Consider the following 25244-nt stretch of genomic DNA (forward strand, 5'->3'; position numbering starts at 1 on the left):
TTCTATGCCCTGTTAAGAAGCAGGCCCGACCCCAATGGGTTCTCCTAGGAGAGTATGCATAGATAGAGTGGTTAGAAAAATTGACAGCAACAAATAATCTATTTCTGAGGGGTTTTGCTTAACCCTTGGTCCCCATTGTATTGAAAGGCCAAAAGAAAAGTATCTAGACAGTTAAATAGCTTTGAAGGCTTTCCAACCTCATGTCTGGTTTCCTCCAGTGCATTGTCCAGCCCCCTTTCTTGATCCCTCTTTCTTCTCCCTAATTGTTAGACTGATCTCAAACAATCTCCCCAGCTCTAATCCCTCTCTTGAGATATAGCCTTTTGAACACCTCAAATTTGATTCTTTTTTTTCTTGTTTTTTTTTTTTTGGTTATACACATACCTTAATTTTTTTTTAAAATACACATTTCTTATGAATTATGTTGGGAGAGAAAAATCAGAACAAAAGGGAAAAACCACAAGAGGAAAAAAAGGAAGAAAAAGAAAAAAAAATTGAACATAACATATGTTGATTTCCATTCAGTCTACATAGTTCTCTCTCCTAAATGCAGATGGTGTTTTCTATCCCAAGTTTATTGTGAGTGCCTTGGATCACTGAACTGCTGAGAAGAATCAAGTCTACCATATTTGATTATCGTATAATCTTGCTGTTTCTGTGTATAATGTATTCCTGGTTCTGCTTGTTTTGCTCAGCATCAGTTCATGTAAATCTTTCCAGGCCTTTCTATAATCAGCTTGTTCATTTTTTTATAGAACAATAATATTCCATTTCTTTCATGTACCATAACTTATCAAATTGGATTCTTGTAGGCATTTAAAACTTAACATGCTGAAAATAGAACTTATATCATTTTAACAGAACCCTGCTTCGGAGCTCTCCTACTTCCATCTCCTTGTCAGCCATGATTCCTCTAGGTCTTCTCTTTCTACTGTCATGGCTGCCTCTGGTATACACCTTATCACCTTCTTCTGATTGGTCTCCCAGGCTACAGACTCTCCCTCCTCTAAGTGGCCAAAAAATCATAGGTCTGATCATGTCACCTTACCCTGAGGCTTCCTATTATTTTGTTCAGTCATTATTCAGTCATGTTTGACTCATTGTGACCCTATTTGGGGTTTCTTGGTGGAGGTACTAGAGTGGTTTGTCATTTCCATCTCCATCTCATTTGATAGCTGAGGAAACTGAAGTAAACAAGATTAAATAGGACTTACCCAGGACACACATGGGGCCAGATTTGAACTCAGGAAGAGGTGTTTCTGACTCCCATCTACCTAGCTGCCTCCTTTAATGGTCTGATAGTCAAGATATATAAAAGATTAACTAAAGAAAATTAAAACTAAGAGCATTAATTCCCTCAATTGACAAGTGGTCAGAAAGAAGATAGAAACAATTCTCAAAATAACTGCAAACCTTTGGCCATATAAAAGGTTGTTTAAAATGAAACTCCTGAGTTTTATGTTTTGCCCAGTAATTTGGCAAAGATGAAAAAGATAGAAATAGTTAATTTTGGAAGAATTGAGGAAAGAAAAGCACACAAATACATTGTTGGTGGAGTTGTACAGTGACCCAACTACTCTAGGAAGCAACTAAGAATTAAGCTAAGAAAGTGATAAATGCCTATAGTCTTTGATCTATAGATCTTCCAGCTAAGTATGAGTCCCAGAGAGATACATACTACAACAAAATATCCATAGCTGTCTTTTTGGTAAGAGCCAAAAACTGGAAATAAAGTAGATGCATATTGATGAGGAATTCTTAAATAAATTGTGGTGTAATAATATTGGACCCTATTGATGCATAAGGAATAATAAATATAAAGAATTCACATTATAATAAAGCACAAGGTAACATATGTGGACTGATGAAGAGTGAAGACAACAGAGCCAAGAAAACAGTATGCTTAAAGGTTATTACAGTGTAAGTATTTTTACTTACATTGTACTTAAATTTTTTTAATACTTTTGTATTTTTTCCAAAACAAAAAACAAATCTGAATGCTATATATTTATAATACCTAAATTTGTCTGGAAGATTGGAAGATAAAATAAATTTACCTCTTTCCCTCAGCAAAAAGGCCAGGAGTGGGGCAGGATGGGGGGTAGAGAGTGGCTACAGATGTGGAATACATTTTGGCTAGTTTGACTAAATGCTTTTTCTTTTAGTTAGGAGAAATGACTTTGTCAGTGAAAGGAAGGAAAAGATATTGGGAAGATAAAACAAGATATCAGTGAATTTAATTTTTTTAAAAAGTAATTTTTTAAAAATAATAATAGTTTTTATTTACTAGATATTTGCATGGGTAATTTTACAACATTGACAATTGCCAAAACTTTTTTTTTCCAATTTTTCCCCTCCTTCCCCCCCCCACCCAGATGGCAGGTCGACCAATACATGTTAAATATGTTAGAGTATAAATTAAATACAATATATGTATACACGACCAAACAGTTGTTTTGCTGAACAAAAAGAATCGGACTTTGAAATAGTGTACAATTAGCCTGTGAAGGAAATAAAAAATTCAGGCGGACAAAATTAGAAGGATTGGGAATTCTATGTAGTGGTTCATAGTCATCTCCCAGACTTCTTTCGCTGGGCGTAACTGGTTCAGTTCCTTACTGCTCTATTGGAACTGATTTGGTTCATCTCATTGTTGAAGAGGGCCAAGTCCATCAGAACTGATCATCATAGAGTATTGTTGTTGAAGTAGTAATTTTCTTATATTGTATAAATAGGTTTTATTTATTTACTTCTTTGTGTACCAATATATCTTCCCTTCCCCCACCGCTCCTGAATAAACAAACAAACAAACAAACAAATAAATAAATAAATAAATAAACAAACAAACAAATAAATAAATAAATAAAGGACCTAGACTTTGGTTTTTTATTTCTGTCTTTGTGTCTCCAGAGCCTAGCTCAGTGCCTTGTACATAGTACTTAATGTTTCTTGATCCCAGTACTTAGCACAATGCCTGGCACAAGTAGGTGCTTAATTGATCTTGCTTGATTGATTAAAAAGTATTATTAAGTTATTGTTTACAGAAACATGGGGAAAACTAGCCTTTATTTTCCAGTGGTTCCCCTTCCCTCCCCGCCCTTTCTAAACATACACACACATTTTATATATACACATATATGTACATATATATAACATTATATATATGCATATACATACACATACATAGATATATACATATATGTATGTGTGTATGTATGTGTATATATATGTGTGTGTGTGTGTGTGTGTGTGTGTGTTTATTATGAATATTTTTTTCCCTGTGGAGGAGGGGAAGATTTCAAGAATCCAGATTTTCCCCTGCCATCTTTAATTGGCTCTGGATAAAAACAGGTTTTGCAAAATGCTGACTGTTACTTTCACTGATGATAGCAGGAGCTCCATAAATGATAATGGGTTATTTATTCCAAGCTCAGCAATCTATAGAAAAATAAAAACTCTTGAAAAAAGTGTGAAGGAATACCCATTTTTCACCTTTTCTCATGAAAAGACCCTTTTGGCCACTTTCAGGAGAACCGCTATCAGCATACTTCTGTCCTAAATGGATTAGAATAAATTTTAGAACTGGGAAGAGCACAAAGGGGCATTATCTCTCCCTTTTTTGTGCTTGATTCTTTCCAAGCCCTAATGTGATTTTGAAAACTTCTTTTCATAAATACTTTCATGTCATAATCCTGACATTCTTTCATGTGAAATAAGAATAATTCCCCATTTTACAGATGGAGAAATGAAGGCACAAAATAGGTGATTTATAAGTGATGGGACCAGGAACAGAATGAATTAATCAACAAGCATTTAATTAAGCATCCATAAATAAATAAGCACCCAATAGGGTGTGGGTGCTGAGGATACTAAAACAAACAAATGAATCATTCCCTGATCTCATACCAGTCCAATGAAGCATTTTTTATTATCCTCATATTACATGTGAGAAAACTGAGATTAAATGATTTGCACAAATGGTAAATGTGGGAATTAGGATTCAAAGCTGCATCAATCTCGGTATTCTTGCTTCTGTGTCATACTGCCCTCCTTGGTCTTATGGTGTAATTGATGCCTCTATTTCCCTAAATATGAGGAATAGAAAGCAGATTTATCTCTAGTTCTCCAACATAGATTGAAGTTTTGTGATTAATTATTGTTTCTGTATTTTAGAATTCTAGACTTAGGGCTGTGGGAACTGAGTGGGGATCACAATGCAGTATTTTCACTCTTTTTGTTATTTGTTTGCATTTTTTTCTTATTTTCATTCTTTTTTTTTCCCCCTGAGGCTGGGGTTAAGTGACTTGCCCAGGGTCACACAGCTGGGAAGTGTTAAGTGTCTGAGACCAGATTTGAACTCAGATCCTCCTGACTTCAGGGCTGGTGCTCTATCCACTGTGCCACTTAGCTGCTCCCTCATTTTCAATTTTTAAAATTTTCTTATGCAGCAAGATAATTGTATAAATATGTTTACATATTTATTGGATTTAACATATATTTTAACATGTATAACCTATATTGGATTTCTTGCCATCTAGGGGAGGGGGTAGGGGGGAAGAAGGGGAAATTTTGGAATACAAGGTTATACAAGGATCAATGTTGAAAAATTATCCATGCATGTGTTTTGAAAATAAAAAAGGTTAAAAATATGAGCTTGGACTAGATGGCCTCTGAGGTAGCTTCCATCTTTAGATTGTGATCTTTTGATCTAGATTCAAATCTTAACTCTGCTATTAAGAATTTTTGTGACTTTGGGGGAAGTCACTGTTGTTTTTCAGTTGATTAGTGATCTGGACTCCTCACGATCCCATTTGGGGTTTTCTTGCAAGGACACCTGATCACCATTTCCTTCTCCAGCTCATCCTGACAGATGAGGAAACTGAAGCAAGCAGGGTTAAGTGACTTGCCCAGGATCACAGAATTGTCTGAGGCAGGATTTGAACTCAGATCCTCTTGACCTACAACTGGTGTTCTATCCACTGCAACCCCTAGCTTCCTGAATAGCAAGAACAACTGTTAGTACTGTAGCCTACCTGGCTACAGTGTGATAGCTTGAGAGGTTCTAAGTTACTAACTCCTTGGCCAATTGTAGCTAAGTGATTATTAGTTGATTAGTTATTAGTTATTCATTTAGTGTTTCCCTCTGGAAGGAGCCGTGATCTGGAGATTGCTGGTAGATACTAACTTAGCTTTGCATCTTTGGGCATGCACTTTCCCCTCTTTGAAATTGATTTGTCTTCTATAAAATGGTGTATGGGATGGTATAGACGTGTGTGGGGTGTGCACCATTTCTGAGGCTTTGGAGGTTTTTAGTGGAAGAAACTACATTATTTAAAACAAAACAAAACAACAACAACAAAAAAACTTTTACCCCAAGCCAAAATGAATGAAGAAGTTTGAATGTGCATTTGAGTGGGTGCTTTAAAGCCGACCCAGGAGCTCTTAACCTGGAGTACTGGAATAAACTTTTTTGTTGTTGTTGTTGTTTGTTTGTTTTTTTAAATTTCTGCTACTGTATTTCAGAATGATTGGTACCCTTTGTAATCCTGTGTATTTAAAAACATTCTTTTTGAGAGATCTATTGTTTTTTTCCAGACTGTTCCAGGGGTCCATCACACACCAAAATTCAGAACTTCTGGGCCTTGAGTTTGTCCAACTGGAATATCTACCTGGGAAAAGCAATTCACATGGACAACAAGGTGGCCCCAGAGTTGAAAAGAAGGGAGAGAGGGGGCAGCTAGGTGACTCAGTGGATAGAGCACCAGCCTTGAATTCAGGGGGACCTGAGTCCAAATCTTGTCTCAGACACTTAACACTTCCTGGCTGTGTGACCCTGGGCAAGTCACTTAACCCCAATTGTCTCAAGGGGGAAAAAAAAAGAAAAAAGGGAGAGAAGGGGCTGGTTGGAGTTCAGGAAACTGGAGCTCTTTTATTGACCTCGAATATCCCATGAATGCTGATATTTTTTCTGGTGAGGAACCCAATTTTCTCTGAAGAATGAAAGATGAATGTCAGAGGCAGAAGGATTTATTAAGCATCCATGATGTACCATGCAGAGTATGTTTAGTATCCCACAGAGGGAAAAGGTGATGAACTTGGTGAGTGTGAGCAGGCTGTACTTAAGAAGGAATAGTTGAGAACAGGAGTAAAGGAAACCCTTTAGGAATTGTATGAAAGGAAGAAAAGATGAGCTGATTATGTGATAAATGTAAGGGACCTCCAGAGTATCTGATTGGTACTCTCATGATGTGGGGAGAAGGGGAGGAAGGCTGTCAGCACAGGTGAACTCTGGTTCCTTCCCTTGGAGAGAGTTTGGACAAGGGTCAAACTGTTTGGGGCAAGCACATATGGGTGGCAGTTTGCATTATTAGATGGAATTCCTGAGTTGGTGACGTCACAAATCCACTTGGAGATTTCTAAGACCTGATTCAATTCCTTGTCACATAGTAGGTCTCTATTCTATGTTGAATCAATCTATGTTTTAGAAATGTGTTTTCCCCTCCAAATGTGAAGACAAGCAATTTAATAATTGCTTGTCCTCACATTTGGAGGGGAGAGAACTTGGAATTCAAACTTTTAAAAAATAAATGCTAAAGTTGTTTTTACATGGAATTGAGGAAAATAATATATATTAAACTGAATTAATCTATTTTTAATGAAATAATGATTAAGATACAAAAGAAGAATCCAATAAAGCTGAGAGTTGGTGAGCTTCAGGCAAATCAACCTGTTGTATTTACTTGTTCTCTGTGATTGGATGGCACCAGGAATTCTGGGAAATTTTTCATGTATTCATTGAATTGACCCAACCACATCAATAAGGGTATTTCAAGCTTTAGATTCAAAGATCCGCTAGTCAGATCACTGAAGCCTCTAAAATCACAGTAGGCTTAGTCTCCTGTCCTCCTGTCAGGGACAAATGACACCCATATCTTTATTACAGAAGATTGTACTCTTCAGATCTTAAGCTGGCCTGTGAGTTTTCTCTTTGAAAGCAGAGATTGAGGTGAGTTTTTTGTTTGCTTTTGCCTTTTTCAGTATTCCTAGTCTTTAGCAAATGCCAGGTATACAGTAGGCACTTAATAAATGCTAATTGATCCAACTGGAAGGAATTTTAAAGATTCCTCCTATGCCCCTTTTACATTTGCAGGTGAGGGGACTGTAAAACAGAGAGGTCAAATGATAGGACCAAAGTCACTAAGGTAGGTCAAAGAACAAATAGAAACAATCATGGAATAAAATGATAATGATGACGCAACTTACCAAAATTCCTGTGATGCAACTAAAATCATCCTCAAAGTGAAATCATGTCCTTGAGAACTTATATTAACAAGATAGAAAAAGGGCTGGTAAGTATATTGAATGTACAATTTAAATTTTTAAAAATCAATAAATAAAGTCAAACTAAGATTAAAAGAGGAAATCTTTAAAATTACAGGAGAAATAAATATGTTGGAACATAAAAAACTAAAAGCTGTTTTTTTTTGAAAAGCCAAACAAAATCAATACATCTTTAACTAACGTGATGAAAAAGAAGAGAGCAGAAAATCTAGTGAACAAAATTTTTAAAAAATGAACATGGTAAAAATCACATCATGCAGAAAATAGATCATCAAAAAGGAGCAATTACAAGAACTATGTAGTAGTTAAAGCAATTTATTGAAAGTTGAGGATTATCTACAAAGATATGCAATGTAGAAATTAACAAAGACATATCAGTAGAGTCAGAATTCAGTGGCATTCCTTTGCACTAAGGGATCCGTTTATTCAGCATTGCTCTAGGGGGAAAAAATTAGTTTCTTCTCCATGCCATTAGTGACCCACTGGTGACCATATTGTCTTAATAAGCCTGTGACCCAGCATTGGAGGCTCATTTACCTCCATTCCCTTCCTTGACTTGCAAAGCCTTGCATGGAGGTGAATAGGTCCAGCCTTTCTACCTAGATGAAAAAACTAAACAAACAATCATGAAGGCATTTGGAGAACCTTGGTGGGATGTCAGAGGCATCTAGTCCAGGGTTAGTTAAACTCCATGTGCTCTGGACCCCTTTGACATTGTGAGGAAGCTTAAGGATCCTTTCTCAGAATCATTTTTTTTTAATGCGTAAGATAAAACACATGATTAGAAAGAAAACCAAAGATTAATTGGTTGGGTTTTTTCCCCTTCTAGGCTAGTCACAACTTCTATCTGATTTATTTTTCTCAATTGGTAAAATTGGGATAAAAATATCATTTAAGCTCCTAAGGTTGTTATAAAGATAAAACGAGAGAATATTTATAAACAACTTAGCACAATGCCCAGCATGTATTAAATAAATGCTTTTTTTTTTCCTTTCTCCCTTCCTTCCTTCCCTCCTTTTCTTCCTTCCTTTTCTCCTTTCCTTCCTTCCTCTCTCCTTTCCTCCCTTCCTTTTCTTTCCTCCCTTCCTTTTCTCTTTTCCTCCTTTCCTCTCTTCCTTTCTCCTTTCCTCCCTTCACAGATACCTTGAACTCTATCTATAGACTCCCTGGGGGTCTGTAGGCTAGATAAGGGCTCTTGATCTAATCCCGAGGTCCTCAAACTTTTTAAATAGGGGGCCAATTCACTGTCCCTCAGACTGTTGGAGGACTGACTATAGTAAAAACAAAAGCTCACACTCTTGTCTCCGTCTCTCAGCCCATTTGCCATAACCCGGCAAGCTGCCAGGCAGTAGTTTGAGAACCCCTGATCTAATCCAACCTCCTCATTTTACAGAGAAAGGAACTGAACGATAGAGAGAGGTTATAATTTCTCCAGGATAATATAGTTTAGTTACAGATGAAGGATTTCAATCAGATCCTTGGACTTTGCCTAGGAGCAGCTAGGTGGTTCAGTGGATAGAGTAAAGGGCCAAAAGTCAGTAATCTGGCCTCAAATCTGGGATTTACTTTGTGACCATGAACAAGTCACTTAGCCCTGTTTGCCTCAGTTTCCTCAGCTATGAAATGGGCTGGAAAAGGAAATGACAAACCACTCTGGAATCTCGGCCAAGAAAACTTAAATGCAGTCACAAAGAATTGGACACGATTGAACAACAACCTCCGTTCATTGTTGTTCTCCTTTATACCCATTGGTCTGTATAGTAACATTTCTGATGTGACCTAGATCTAAATTTATAGATTCATGGGTTTAGAGGGCATTTAGTCTGATCTCAACATGTATTTTACAAATGAGGAAACAGAACTTAGAGGAGCTAAATGACTTGCCTAAGGTGACACAGAGTAAGAAATAGAGGGGCCCTTTCAATTTGGGCCTCTGACAGTGTGGTGTAGTGGATAGAGTGATGAACATTGCCTGAACGTTCTCTCCTGAGGAATTTGCTAGCAAGGGAAGACTAACAGGCTCCCTGTTCCCTTGAAAACCCAATACAAACCCCCCTATTTGGTTTTAAAGCCTTTCCCATCTGGGCCTTTACTTTCTTCCACCTCCTTTCCCTCTACATCTTACCCAAGCTGGCTCTACCAGCCTGCTTGGCGCCCACCAGCACCCGGCTCTGACTGCTCTCCCGCTGAGCTCGCTCTCAAGCTTCACCTCCTCCCTAACTTCCTTCAAAACTGAACTCAAACCCCACCTTGCAGCTAGCCAGTCCTCTTCCCTCTCAATTGCTAATGCCCTTCCTCCTAAACTACCTTCCATTTATACCCCAAATGTCAAATTTTAAAGCGTTGTTTTCCCTGTTAGAATGGGAACTTTGTGGGCAGAGACGTAGTTTGGCTTGAGCACAGTGCCTGTAACTTGGTAAGTTTATGTTGACTGAGTGAATCCCCAGACCTCAGTTTCCTTTTTTATTTTTTTAATAAGCAGTGGAGTTAAAATTCTTGCATCTAAGGGCAGATTTCAACTCAAGAATAACCTACTCTAGGACCAGTCCTCTCTCTGCTGGCCACCTAGTTTCCCCTAACCCAGACTCAGTTTCCTCTTATGTAAAATGAGAGGCTTGAATTTGATTTATCAGGCCTCTTCCAGGTCTAAATCTGTGGCTTTGTTTCTTTCCATTCTATGTGTCTCAGTGGGTCCTGAGAGAGCTGGAAAATAAGAGTTCCTCATAAAAAGGAGAGGAAGAAGAGAACCAGCATTTTCTGTTTAGCACTAGTCTCAGAACTAGCACTGCAGTGGCCTCCAGGAGCACCCCGCCACTGCCTTGTGGTGCTCTTGGACGACTCTTGTCCCCTCTCTGGGTGTCTGTAACACGAGGGGCCTTCGACTCAGCGCTCTCCAAGGTCCCGCCGGCCCTAACAACGCCTGAATCTTAACTGGTGGCTACATTGCTGTCCCCTGGGTGGAGAGGACTGTTCCCCCCCTGCTCTGATACAAAGAACAAACTGCCTTCCAGACGATTTCATAGACGCTGCGCCTGGGGCCTATGAATAGATTAGCATTGTAATTGCAGTAAGGCCTAAACCACCGAAACCTAACCTCCTTCCACCCAGCGCCTGGGCTCCTCTGCAAGCAGAGCTCCATTGGCTTCCGCCCTGGTCTGTGTCTGCTCCCCCCTACCTCCTGGCCCCCAGGCTCACCCCATGGCTGGCAGCTTAAGAATGAGCTAACTTTTGTTGATGTGGTTGCTTGGTATTTCATATTGAAATGATCTGGGGAGAGGATACAGACCCCATCCTTTCTCCCCTCCTTCCTCCCCTTCCCCCACCAGCCCTGTCGCTATGGAGAAGACCCCTGCTGGGAGCTGGCCAGATGGTAGAAAGGTACTCCGCCTCTTCATCTAAGTCAGTCCTCCCCCCAACCCCCACCCGACTCAACTGTGAAGAGCTGATTCACTGGAGAACAATTGTCAGGATGACCAAATAATGTAAAAGATAGCACCCTTCAAAGACTTCAGAAGTGTGATCAAAAGAAAGACCTACCGTGATCTCTGAAAATCAATGAGGAAACAGACCCCCCATCCTGAGAGCATGATAGCCTGGAGACACAGGATGCACACGTACAATTTTAGATGAGGTCAACGTGTGCGTTTGTTTTGCTTGGCTCTGCTTATTTGTTGTAAAGGAAAACTGGTGTGCAGGATTTGGTATCCAAGAACCTAGCTTCAAATCCTGGGTCTTCCACTTAGTTCATATGAAAACAACCTAACCTTTCAGAGCTCAGAACTCCTATCTGTCAAAAAATCTGTAAAAATGTCTAGCTCTCAGTCCTTTATTCTGCAATGGAAAGAAGGGCAATGATGCAGAAATAAGCAAACAAACAAACAAATAAATAAAAGGAAAAAAAGTGTCAACACAAAATTTAGACAGCAAAGAGAGCTGAAGGAAATTATGGGCAGGACGGAGACAAGCAATGTTATTTTGTTATCATTGTTAAAATGAATCTATAGATGGGGACTGGACTTGTGACTTCATTATAGTATATGGAACTCTCAGATGAGGAGCCCCTTTCTTTCCATCACCCCCAACACATGTCTGAGCCATCTCTGCAGCTTTATAGTCTTAAGAGAGTTGGCTGGAGCATTTAGGGAGTTAGTCAGTACCACACATCAAGCATGTGTCAACGGTAGAATGTGGGCCCAGGTCTTCCCAGCTTGAAAGCCAGCTTTCTGTCCACCATACTATGTTGCCTTTTAAAGAACTCCATAAAATGAAAGTTTGCAGTTCCATACACAGTTCTTCTTTTCCATTTTTTCTATTTTGAAATGTTCATGATTGTTAATGTTTATCAAGTTCATAATCAAAAAATTGGAAGATAAAAATAAATTAGAACCAAAATTAAACTGGTTCACATAGACTAATATTGAAACCTGCAAGAGAGGGGGAAAGATGAGTTTCCTATTTTCTTTCACGTGGGGAGCTTCCTTTTTGCAAAGGGGAACATTTTTCTCAAAGCCAGTTAAGATGAAATCAAGGCTGGAGGCTGTGATTCTAGTTTCTAGAATCCAAAGGCAAGATGTTTCGATAACATTGTCTCCGACTCTTTTACTTTATAAGGGAGGAAATTGAGGCCCAGAAAGAGGAAGTCACTTGCTCAGAGTTTCACTGTTAGTGAGTGGCAGGATCTGCCCTAGAGCTTGGGTCTCCTGAAACCTTCTCCACTCTTTGTACCATTGGCATAGTTTGATCAAGGGGACTTTTATCCAAGGACCCGTGAATAAGGTTGATCTTCCCATTGGGAAAACTCTTTCCCTGCAATAATAGGATCATTACACTTTTAGGCATCATTTACAGAGGGCTAATATGGGGAAAATTCAGTGTTATACCATTCTATACTGGACGTGAGATGCCTATCAATGCTTTAGAAATAATGCTAAAAAAGTTGGGCATTCCTCTTGATCAGGAAATGTTGCTAAAAACGGATTTAGAGGTTTTCTGTTAATATGGAGACACGTGGGTTCTTTTGATTTGCAGCATATGAACAGAAGAGAGGCCATCTTAATATCTAAGTATGATAAGAAGAATACTACTGAGACTTCCTAAATGATGTCCTCAAGCTCTATGCTGGGGGATGATACTAGACTTGACAGGATACTAGGCATGTAACCAAATTATTTTTTTTCCTGAGACAGTTGGAGTTAAGTGACTCGCCCAGGGCCACACAGCTAGGAAGTGTTAAGTGTCTGAGACCAGATTTTAACTTAGGTCCTCCCGACTTCAGGGCTGGTGCTCTATCTAATGCATTATCTAGCTGCCCCATGTAACCAGATTCTTTTGAATTGGTCCCAGTTTTGGATCTGTGAGACTGAATTCTGCACATATAACTTCATAGAGTAAAAACTAGAACGGATCTTTGAGGTCAGCTAATCCAACCTTCTCATTTGCAAAGGAAGGAGCAGGTTCAAGAGGTAAAAAGACATAGCTTAGAGGTAAATAAGTGGATGGGATTTGAATCCTGGTTCTCTGGTTCCAGATCCAGTGCTCAATTCACTTCAGATAACAAAGGAGTAAAAGAAGCTAGGAGGTATAATGAAATGATACTTGAATTTGGAGTCAAAAAGACTTGGGTTTAGGTTTCTGTTCAGTCACAGTCTGTTCTAGCTGTGTAATGTAGGCAAGTGTTTTCAACTCTCTGAACCTCTAAGACGCTGAAGTTCAGCACGAAAGAGACTTTAGAGATTACCTAGTTACCCTCATTTTACCAAAGAGGAAATTTGAGGCTTAAAAGAAGGTCACTGTCATATTGGTAATGAGTAGCAGAAGCTTAGTTTCCTTATGTCTAAGATAAATAATAACTATAATGATAATAGCTGAAATGTGTAAGGAACTTTTAAGATTTTCAAAGTGTCTTGCATATATTATCTTATATGAGTCTCAAAGAACTTCTGAATGGTGAGCCACTGATGTTGTTAAAATCACTAGTGTAGGGGCAGTGGATAGAGCATTGATCCTGGGGTCAGAAACACTGCAAATATGGTCTCAAACACTTGACACTAGCTGTGAGGCCCTGGACAAATCACTTAACCCTGATTGCCTCAAAATGAGTGAATGAAATCATTAGTATACTTTCTATTAGCCATTAATATTCAAAGCCTTAACACATATCTTCTGTTACCCAAGTGTTATAGAAATGGTTCAGACCTATAGGTTTCAGGATTTAATTTCTCTGCCTTATAGTTGGGATATGTGTTGGAGAGAAAAATAATAGGAAGGATGCTATTAATGAATTGCATTGATAAATATAAAGGAGTTCAAACGAGTTGGTCCTAACTGTCCACCTAGGAAGAACCAAGTGAAAGAGGCATGCTTATATCTAGATTATGATTTTTTAAAAATCAGTTAATCAACAACTTTTTTTTTGCTGCGGTAATTGGGATAAGTGACTTGCCCAGGGTCACACAGCCAGGAAATATTAAATGTCTGAGGTCAAATTTGAACTCAGGTCCTCCTGACTTCAAGGCTCTTGCTGTATTTACTGTTCCACCTAGCTGCCCAATCAGCAAACATTATTAAATGCCTTGTACGTGTCAGAGACTGTGCTCAGTGTTGGGGCTGCAAAAACAATAGCTAACAATATAACCAAGGGAGGCAACATGTTAATCAAATGTATGTATAGGCAGATACAAATTGATATGACCCATATGCGAGGTAATCTGAGGGGAATCATACTGGTTCTGAGGGGATCAAGAAAAGATGTGCAAGTTGTGTTTGAAATGGACTTTGAAGGAAGTCTGAGATACCTTCTCTCATCCTTGACTCTCATGCTTTTCAAGGTGCTGGAAACAACTATTGCAAAACTCCTGACACGGAAGATGGAGCGTTATTTATAAAGAAGTCACCAGGTCAGTTTGGCTGGCCCACTGTGTGTTAAAGGGGATTCTGTATAATCAGGCTGCAACATTAGCTTGGAAACAGGAATGATGGTCAAAGGAGTGAGGAGGGCTGTCAGGGCATTTATCTGGGACAAATGATGCAAATGGATAATGAAGTGGGCCTCCAATTGAGCAGCAGGCGAGGAACAATTGGGAAAATGTCCAGTTCATTTAATGTCACCAATCTTTGTGCATCAAAGACCTGTCCTTAAAAAAAATTAATATTTGTTTCGTTGTGTTGTATAGCTAGAGTCATAGAACAGAATAGCTGGAGAAGAGTCATGTCGAGGATGTTATTTTAAGATACAAAGTTGATCCTTTGTTTGGTTCATTCTAATTTTTCAGAACATTCAATTCCTGAATGAGATTTTTCCATAGTGTAATCTAAGGTGTCAGTTGGAGAGATGCATGATGCATATGAGCAGGCTGCATTATTACCAAGGAGGAATTATGCAGGAGAATCATGACAGAGAGACAGACAGACAGACAAGCAGACACACAGAGACACGTGCACACAGACAGACACAGAGGAGGGAGAGGGAGAGAGAGACAGACAGAGACAGAGGCAGAAAGACAGAGAGAAGAGAGACAGACAGAGACAGACATACAATCAGAGACAGAGAGAGACAGATAGAGGGTCAGAAAGAGATGGAGGAAGGGAGAGAGAGGGGGGGACAGACAGAGAGAGGGAGAGAGAAGGAAAGAAATCAAGAGAGAGGAGAGAACATGAAAATGGCTCATTTATGTAATTGATAGGTTACAAGATGGGATCCATGCAATGGCAGGAGCATATATAGGAATGCTACCAGCATAGGAGATCAGTCCCTGCCAAGGATTTATGGGAGATCCTAGCTCTGATCTCCATAAGACGGGCAAGCATGTATTGGTTGTGATTCTCAGTATTAGAGAGATTATTCATATAAAACTCCCTGACAAATTGGAAGATTGGAACATTCTATCCCTGACACTTTTGTTTTATCTGGTCTTGAAATTAATAAGCCTGCTTGTCATCCCTGTCGAAATCAGAGACAACATCCAGAGGTGTCACTGCTGAGCATCGAACCAAGGCGGTCAGTGCTAAAAAGACACTTACAGCAATATTGTTTATTGTGGTAAAGACCTCAAAGCAAAGTAGATGCCTATCAAGTAGGAAATGGCTAAAAGAGCCTCGCACCAGAATATCACGGATACGACTGCACTCTAAGAAACGATCAAGATGTAGTAAACACAGAAAAGCCTGGGAAGACTTGTAATAACAGATGCAAAGTGAAGTAAGGAGAACTAGAAAAATGGATACAAAAAAAGTAAATGGAAAGACTAGAAATAATAAAAAGAAACTGGATGCTGTGAAATGATAACGGCCCGTCTTGGTTCCAAAGAAGAGATACAAGCAGCAACCCTTCTTTGCAGAGGTAGAGAACTATGAATATGGGACGCCGTATATCACACCAGACTTTTTCATCGTGTTGATAATTTTTTTCTAAAGTAGTATTTGTTTTTATTTTTAAAATCTTACTCTTTGTTATAAGGGAAGGTTCCTTGGGAGGGGAGAGGGAGGAGAGGGGCAAAATAGTAAAAATAGATGGTATGAAAACAAAAGACTTGATTAACTGCTTAAGTCAACATGGTATTATTGCGTCCTGCTACCGTTTCCACTGTGTTACTATATGGATTGATGCTCCATCAATCCATCAGCCTGGGCTTCTTAAGTAAGGATAACTTATTTGTAATTTCTGGCAGCAGTGACTTGTCTTGTATTAATAGCATGACCTCCTCTGTTTCTGCAAGCTCATGTGACAACCATTTGTTCCAAGCTTCATCACCAAGTTTTGGTATAGCTGTTGTCGTTATCATGGCATCCCTGGGCTAGAGTGCAGGCCCCTGGCAAGCCTGGCAGGGAGCGCCGTCACAGAGCAGCTGCGTCCTTTGGCAGCCTGCACCTTGGCCGGGAGGCCTGCTGGCTGAGAGCTGGGGAATATGAACCTGTTGAAAAGATTGGCTTAACTAGCTGTCTGGAAGGCACCCTGCCTTTCTCCTCCAGGCTATCAGTTCCCATCATTACAACCCTGAAGCCCTTGTCTGGCTTGCCCCAGAGATCTGCTTATCCTGCTTGGGAGCCTGCCCAGGGCTTCTGGGAGGCTTGAATTTACCCTGACAGGAGTCTTGTGTCACCTGTTGCTGGCCCCATCTGGATTGTCCATCTTGGATAGTGTTTTGCAGCACTTGCCAGGGGGAGATGGGGATTTACAACCCCACTAACAGCCCAGAATCCTCATGGGCCTCTGAAGGAGTCCAGAAGTGTTCGGTGACAGGAAGAAGGTATTTTCTTCCCTTCTTTCTCTTCCCTTTGCCTTAGAACCACCATAGCTGCTGGAGGGCTGGGCTCAGGCAGACTCAAGAAAACCAGGGTTCACTTCCAGCCTGCGTTTAATACAGTGACTTTAGGTAGCCTCTCTCCAACTCAGTTTCCCTAAAGTGATGCTATGAGCTCTGGGCCTGGAGGTAGGAAGACAAGTTCCATTCCAGCCTCAGACGCTTTAGTAGCTGAAGTCACTTAACTGCTGTCTGCCTCAGTTTTCTCATTTGTAAAATGGGATTGCTCTCTGTTACCCTCTATCATCTTATTATTGCACCCAGGCAACTGGATAGCCCAGGAGAAAGGAAGATGAGTTCCAATCTAGCCTCAGATACTTAGTAGCTAAAGTCACTTAAGTACTGTTTGCCTCAGTTTCCTCATCTGTAAAATGGTGATACCTGCCTGGATTGTTGTGATCAAATGAGATATTTGTAAGGCATTTAAGACTTTAATGCCTGGCACATAGTAGACTCTTAATAAATGCTTATTTCCCTCCACCTGTACCCCCTCATATTAATTGTGTGTGTGTGTGTATATATATATATATATATCTATATATCTATATATACATATATGTATATATAGATATATATATATATAGACAGCACAGAGGAAGGAAGAGGCCCTTTTGCCCACCTCCCTCCATTAAGAACGTGGTTCTCAGCTTCCTGTTCAGTCCTCTGAGTTCTTGTTAGTTAGAAGGGACTTTAGAAGTCATTTAGCTCTCCTCCCTCTGTTTTTATAGATAAGGAAACCAAGACCAAGAAAGGCCAAAGGTCAGGAGTTTGCCTTTGATGCTGCTGAGGCTCCCCAATAACTGCCTGCCTTTCTTCTCTCTTCCTGGGCTCCATAGGGGGAGCAGTGAGGCTTCCTTGGTTCCCCATCTCATCTGCCCAGGCTTCAGCTTTGCTACCAGGGTGTCTAAGTGTGTCCAAGTAGGTCAAGGTCAGGAGCATCCCCACACTATCCTTCCTAGTTGGATAGAATAGAGTGTGAGGACTCAGGAAAGGGAGGGCTTTGTGGGGAAGGGAGGGGCTCAGCAGCTTCTCGGCAGTTAGTTAGCCAGGGATTTCTAGACAGAAGCCACCCTCCCCTTCATTAAACACATGAGGAAACTGAGGCCCAGAGAGTGATTTACCCACAATCTCCCTGACTTGACATTCCCTGTGCCTAGTGATTTAAAGTGAGATGATGTAATAATTAGACCCAAATTTGAATTCTCCTTTAGATACCTACTATCTATGTGACACTGGGAAAAATCCCCAACTACTCGTGCCTCAGTTTCTTCATCTGTAAAATGAGAGAGTTGCATTGAATGGCCTCTGAGTCCTCTTCTAGCTTTAAATCTGGAACTCTATGAGCCCAGGCATTAATTATTAAGACTTTTAATAAAAAAATTAACAAAATCTCATTTGTAAGAGACCTTAAAGGCCATCTAATTAAGTGTTTATGAAGTGCCTAGACACTGTGCTAAGCACTGGAGATGGGGAAAAAAAAAAAAAGCAAAAATCATCCCTTCCCCCAGGGAAATAGGGGAAAGAATATGTAAATAAGTAAGTACACTCTATGTGTGTGTGTATGTGTATGTGTATATAGCACCTTGAGTATGTGTGTGTGTGTGTGTGTGTGTGTGTGTGTGTGTGTGTATATATATATACATGCATATACACATATATCCACGTATACTATAGTTATACATATATATCCTATGTATGTAAATGTGTGTATATACACAAAAACATATATATATATAGATATAGAAAATGAGAGGAAGGTAGGGAGAGAGGGAGAAAGAGAAGAAAAAGGAAAGGAGAGGAAAAGGAAAGTACCATTAAGATCTTGAGAGGACTCCTAGGGGAGGCGTAGTTGAGCTAAGTTTTGAAGGAAGCCAAGGCTGAGGTGAGGAGATGGAACATCCTGGCATGTGGGACACTCCTGCCAAGGCCTAGAGATGGGTCAGTCAGTCAACAAGCACTGATTAAGCTCTTACTAAGAGAGTAGCTGGGCAGTGCGGTGGGTAGAGAACCTGAAAGACTTCCCGAGATCAAATCTGGACTCAGACACTAGCCATGTGACTTTCAGTCAGTCACTTAACTCTGTGTGTTTCAGTTTCCTTATCTATAACATGATTTGGAAAAGGAAATGGCAAATCACCCCATTTCCTTTGCCAAGAAAACCCCAAATAGGACACTATGCTAAGCCTGGAGACTACAGATAAGTGTAGAAAAGACAATTCTGCTCTCAAGGAGATTATTTTCTAATGGGGGAAGGCAGTACTAAAAGGGAGCTGAAAAGGGGCACTTGACTGGGAAAATCTTCTGGCACTGAGTCAGCAGAGGGATAAAGACTTCTTTTTCTTGGCTCTGGAAGAGCCAGCTAATCGGAAGGTGAGGCTGCACCAGCAGAAAGTACTTCCACAGTGAGAAGGAGCTGAGGGAGCTTCCAAAGTGAAGAGCTTCCTTTGGGGTGGTAGAGAAAGTCCTGCTGGCTACTGCTGGATCTAGACTCCAGAGTAGGTAGAGGGAGGAAAGTATAAGGAATAATAAAGGGGTAGGAAGAGGTTATAAAGAGCTTTAAATATAGATGTATGTGGGTGGGTGGGAACTTTGTTAATTCTGGAAGTATGAGGGACTAGAGGTGATTGAGTAGTGGAGAATGCGGTTAGACCTATGCTGGTGAAAAGTCACTTTAACAGCCAAGTGGAGGATAGAATGGAGTGGGGAGAAAGTTGAATCAGAGACCTGCAACCATTCAACTGAGAGGTGATGAGGGTGGGGTGACCGTGTGAGAGACACGTAAGTAGAAATAATAAGATCTGGGCAACAGATTGAGGAAACTGCAATTTAGAGAGGTCATAAGATCTTAATTCTAGTGTTAGAAAAGGCCATTTAATTAATCTCCCCTGCCTTTTTATAGATGGGGAAACTGAGGCCTAGGGAAGTGAAATGTCAGGGTTTTTTTTTTAAAAAATGTTTTTACCATTTTACTATCTTGCTTTATCACTGAATGAGTACTGAGATAGAAACACTTTGGGTAGCCTTGCTGAGTATCTTTGAACATATAGTAGCAGATGGGGATGGTGGTTGACACAATCGCCTCACCCTTTTTTCACCTGGTTTTGATTTCTTCTGCGGGGTATCTCTGTTTTGAAGTCCTTTCTCTCTGTGTGGCTTGGAAATTATGAATATTCAGTATGGCAACATCTATTTCAAACCTTCTCCTCTTCCTTCTGTCTTCATTCTTCTTTTTTTTTTTTTTTCCCCTAGAGAAAAAAAGCCAAGCCTTCCATGCAGTTATTTTCTGGCTCCTCCCCGTGGTGAGATCTTGGAGTTCCCTGATAGAGCTGCATCTCATGTAGATTCTGAACTAACTTCCTGTAAAATGTTTGTATCAATAATTAGAGAACTTAGGCTCCAATGGTCTGGCTGCCTCTGGCTGGCAAGGGAAGAGACATCAAGATGGTCTCTATATAACAGCTTGAATTGTGATGCTGCTGTAGGCTAGGGAGATGCTTATTTAAGCTTTTCCTTCTTACTTAGTATCTCTTCTTCTCTGGGTGGAAGCTGAAAACCAGATCTCGATCTTATTCTAAGCTGGGAGAGTTTGACCTGATTGTTTTGTTCTTAATGGGAGGAGAAGGAGAACTGAGCATTATCAAGATGCTCAGTGGAGTCCCCTTTTTCAGCATCTCTGATCTGTCCTCCATTTCTGGGTAGAAGCTGAGAATCAGACTTTGACCTTCTGTTTCAAAGTAGGAAGAGTTTCATCTGACCATCGTGAGTTGGGGGGGGGAGTTCAGACTCTTTGGGGAATGTCCGAGATAAGGAGTTAGATTTGGTAACTAGGAAGTCAAACCTAGTTGTTGGAGACAGATCTGGAGTTGGCAAATATGGTCCTGCCCCTACCCCTAGAAGTTGTGGGTAGAACTAGGAATCATTGACAACCCAGAATGCTGTTTTACATACCTTTATACTCTGAGAATGAGCCTTCTTTTGTTAGATTATCCTTTGGAAAATGAAGCTTGGACTGGGTCTCCTATTTGCTTTGAAATGGGGACAAATAACTGGAAAGTATTCTTTAATATAGAATGGTGACTTTTTTTAAAAGTTTTTCTTAAGAAAAAAAAATTTAAGAAACAATGAATCTGGGACAGCTAGGTGGTACAGTGGATAGAACACCAGCCCTGAAGTCAGGAGGACCTGAGTTCATATCTGGTCTCAAATACTTAACAACTTCCTAGCTGTGTGACCCTAGGCAAGTCACTTAACCACAATTGCCTCAGCAAAAAAAGAAAAAAGGGAAGGAAGGAAGGAAAGGAGGAAGGAAGGAAGGAAGGAAGGAAGGAAGGAAGGAAGGAAGGAAGGAAGGAAGGAAGGAAGGAAGGAAGGAAGGAAGGAAGGAAGGAAGGAAGGAAGGAAGGAAGGAAGGAAGAGAGAGAGAGAATCTGCAGAGGAAAAGCTTGGGAAGATGTAGAAGAACTGATGCAGAATGAAGGAGATAGAATATTGGGAACAATATATGCAATGACAGTAACTATGCAAATGGAAAGAACAGTGATCACCTCACTGTCCCCCAAATTCTTTCAGAACCTTGACCTTAGACTTAAGCATGCTGCTACTTGGGTTTTGAGGACTGAAGCCTAGTGAATTTTAATAATTCAGTTCAGTTTTTAAAATTTCAAATCTTATTATTATTATTATTTTTCATTTTTATAATTCTTTTCCCCCAGTATACCCTTCTCCCATTCTCTCTAGAGAAACATCCTTTGTTTAAAAAAAAAAGTTAAAAAAGAAAAAAAAGGCAATTGAATAAAACTAATTAATACATCAACATGTTTGAAAGCATATGCACTATTCCTCACCTATTTTTGCAAAGAAGGGAGGAGGATGCATTTTCTTATCTTTTCTTTAATGGGGTCAAGGCTAATTACAATTTTGCAGCATACAGTTCAATTTTTTGGCTTTTTCCCACTATTATTGTCATTGTTCAGTTTATTTTCCTGGTTCTGCTTATCTTACTCTCTATCAGTCATATGTCTCTGTGTCATTTCCAAATTCATGATATTTATTATTTCTTTTCGTGAAGTGATAACCTATTATATCTTTATACAACAATATTTAATCATTCCCCACATTAGGGGTATTTATTTTGTTCCCAGTTCTTTTCTACCATAAAAAGTCAGCAATCTTTTAAAAGAATATTTTACTGAGCATATATATGTGTGTGTGTGTGTGTATCTGTATACACATAGATATATACATAACACACACACACACATTTGTGTAAAATTAAGCTGTCTCTGGGGCAGGGCAGAGGCAGGAAGGGAAGCAGAACAAGCAAATTTATATAATTACTGTTGTATATTTGAAAAGAATAATAAGTTGCCCATCACAGATTTACAATTTCATGTGCAATCATATTTTTTCTTACACTATGTTATAGAAGTTTTATTCCATAAATTAAAAAATAAAATAAAAAGAAGTCAAAGCTTAAAAAAAGAATATTTTACTGATATTCATCCCAATTTCAGAGTAGAGAGGAAGCTGAATCCAAGCCTCAAACACTGGGAAAGGACAAAAGAAGATCATAGTGGTCTACAAAGTCGGGGCCCATGGCCTGACCCCAATGTGGAATCAGTTAATCAGAGGGAGGTAAGAATGGGTCAGATCCTTGATGCAGTCAAGGGCTTGGTCTTTATTACAGCCACACTTAACCCTATCCCTTGGCACTCCCCAACTCCACGGCCCTGTTCTTCCCCCATCAAGGCTCCCAGCTTCCCTTTTGGACCTTTTGTGTTTCCCCACGGTAGTTAGCACCTAGTTGGTTGTTGTCCTTTGCTCTTGAAGAGGACCAAATGACCTCACTATGTTAAAATCAAGTTAGTGTGTCTGACTGTGGCTGATCAGAATATGAGCTCAGAAAATGTTTTGCTACAGGTTGGGCACAAAGAGTCCATACGAATATTTGGGGTGGCTTTTCTGACTCTGTACATCTTGAGTTTCTTCTGGGCTAATTCTCTGAGCTTTGTTCAGAGAATACAGCATCTTTTCTCATGAGGGCGGGCACACCATAGTGGGTGGTCCTGTACCAATGTCTCCCATATCATGCAATCAATTCTAAATTTCTTAAGAGGGACTAGAGGGTGTCTATCTGTGAGCGTTTGCTCTCCAAAAAAGAAAAGACTATTTTATGGAGTTAGAACTTAATCATTATTTGAGCATTCAACAGTATTAAGTGCAGTCTGAAATTCCCCCTTCCCATTCCAGCAAACCTTCCTCCACATCATGTCCTGGCTGTCGGGTTCTGCAATTGGGGGCAAGAGCCCCACTCCCACATGTGGTTCACAGTGAATCTCACATGGTTAGTGGGTGGCGATCTGCATCTCAGCTCTTGTTACATTATCTTTCCCTCTAATCTGATCCTTCTTCTGAATTTCCCTCTTTCGGTCAAGTACATCATCATCCTTCTAGTCACCCAAGTAGGCAACCTTAGTACCATCCTGACAGCTGCCAGATCTTGACTTTTCCATCTTCACATCTCTGACATCTGTCCCCCTTTCTCCACTCACACAAGGGACCCCACTCAAGTCATGCCCTTAGCACCTCTCACCTGGGTTATTGTGATAGCTTACTAATTGGTCTCCCTGTCTCAAGGGTCTTCCCACTCCGTCTAGCCTTCACACAGCTGTCAAAGTGATTTTTCTAAAGCATAGGTCCTTATTGTCCTTGCTACTATTCTCAGACCTTCCCGTTAATTTTAGGATCAATTATCATCTCATTTTCATCTCATTTTTTTTCCTTTTTATTTTTGTATAGGGAGTATAACATCAGGATTTATTAATGGAGTAATGCATGCATAAGTAAATACATATTGGGGGAACATACTCAAAAATGTTTTCAGTGATAGGAGTGCTTTCCAAAAAACCAGTTTGGAACCCCTGGCCACAAGAAATACTGATGAAATTGAGCTAATTGGAGGAGCTGAGGCTTCTCAGGGTGAAGACACAGAGCATTCTGGAGGGGAATGAGCCTATTCAGATAAGCAAATGCTCCAAAACCTGCCGGGAAAGAGGGATGAATTCTCTCTGAGGGAAAAAGGAGTTCAAAACCCAGAGCTTTGATGTAGAGGAGAGAGGGAAGGCTCCCCAGAGTTGCAGCTTTCCCCCTCCCCAGTTCTGTGGCTAATCCCTGAGGCCCGATTAAAGTGTGGCGGAGGAAGGAGCTCTGCTACCCGATTTCTATCAGCCTTATCGCCTTGCCCACATGGTTGCTTCATTTTATCCGTCAACTTCCAGATCAAAGTCTTAACTTAAGGTCTAGGAACATGTGTGTGTGTGTGTGTGTGTGTGTGTGTGTGTGTGTGTGTGTGCATGCATACATATGCATGTATATATGTGTATGTATAGATATAAATTTTGATAATTGTGTGGTTGTTGAGTATTTTCAGTCATTTAATCACGTCGCACTCTTGGTAACCTCATTTGGGCTTTTCTTGACAAAGATGCTGCAGTGATTTGCCATTTCCTTTTCCAGCTCATTTTACAGATGAAGAAACTGAGGCAAAAAGGGTTAAGTGACTTGCTCAGGCTCATACAACTAGGAGGTGTTTGAAGCTGCATTTGAACTCATGAAGATGAGTCTTCCTGACTCTATCTATTGTGATATCTAACTGCCTTTTTAATAACTGTTATTTCAATATAATTAATTGGTTTTATTTGTAATTCTATTTTTATGCATTCAATACATGATCCTGAGACAGGGTCCAGAGCTTCTCCACCCAAAAGATTACCCCAGAGCTAGAGACCAAAATGGAACTGGAACTGGAAAATCCCAGCTCTGGAAGGGAGGTTGAAAGCCATAAAGACCAACCTATACCTAAATAGAAATACCCCCCAAATCATACACTTGATGACTTCATTTTATCTCTTTCTTTCTTACTTTGTATTTTAATTTTTGTCAGCCACGTACTTGAAGAGCCCCTGGGAGGAGGGGAGCTCACTACCTCTCAGGCAGCCCATCATTCATTTGGAGCTGTTCTCATTACTTTATTCAACAGTCTTTTGATTATGATTTTTCAGGTGAATGTGTGTGGGCAAAAATAGTGCAACGTAAAGCATTAGTGACTCCATTGGTTCTGGAGTCAGAGCACTCGGGTGTAAGTCCTGCCTCCCCTACTCCCTGAATAAGGTTGGATAAACCACTGGAACCTCTCTAGGACTCGGTTGTAAAACGAGGGGATTGGATTAGATGGCACCACAGGTTACTTCTAACTGTAGGTCTGTGAGCCTATGAATCAATGTTTACTTCTTGTTTGGGCAGCTAGGTGGTGCCATATTGCAGAGCACTTGGCCCAGATTGGAGGAGATCGAGTTCAAATGTGACCCTCAGACATTTACTGTGTGATTCTGGGCAAGTCACTTTTTAAAATTTTTTATTATTTTTAAAAATGTATTTTTATACACATTACTTTATGAATCATGTTGGCAGAGAAAAATCAGAGCAAAAGGGAAAAACCATTGGAGAGAGAAAAAAAAAACAGGAAAAAGACCCTCCATGTGCCAAACACTGTGCTAGAGATAAAAAGAAAAAATCAAATCATCCTTGCCCTAATGGGGGCAGACA

General features: G+C 40.0%; 1 protein-coding gene across 1 annotated transcript in view; it reads left to right on the top strand.

Annotated features, from left to right (window-relative positions):
* ABR (ABR activator of RhoGEF and GTPase) overlaps nucleotides 1–25244 on the top strand; it is a gene marked incomplete in the record, with an annotated part of 275581 nt that overhangs the window by 30986 nt on the left and 219351 nt on the right. Inside the window, 1 exon segment of the mRNA XM_074263806.1 lies at nucleotides 14169–14237. Within this exon segment, the coding sequence (XP_074119907.1) occupies nucleotides 14169–14237 (69 nt within the window).

Source organism: Sminthopsis crassicaudata, chromosome 4 (genome assembly GCF_048593235.1).
Source record: "Sminthopsis crassicaudata isolate SCR6 chromosome 4, ASM4859323v1, whole genome shotgun sequence".
In the NCBI taxonomy this organism is placed as follows: Eukaryota; Metazoa; Chordata; class Mammalia; order Dasyuromorphia; family Dasyuridae; genus Sminthopsis; species Sminthopsis crassicaudata.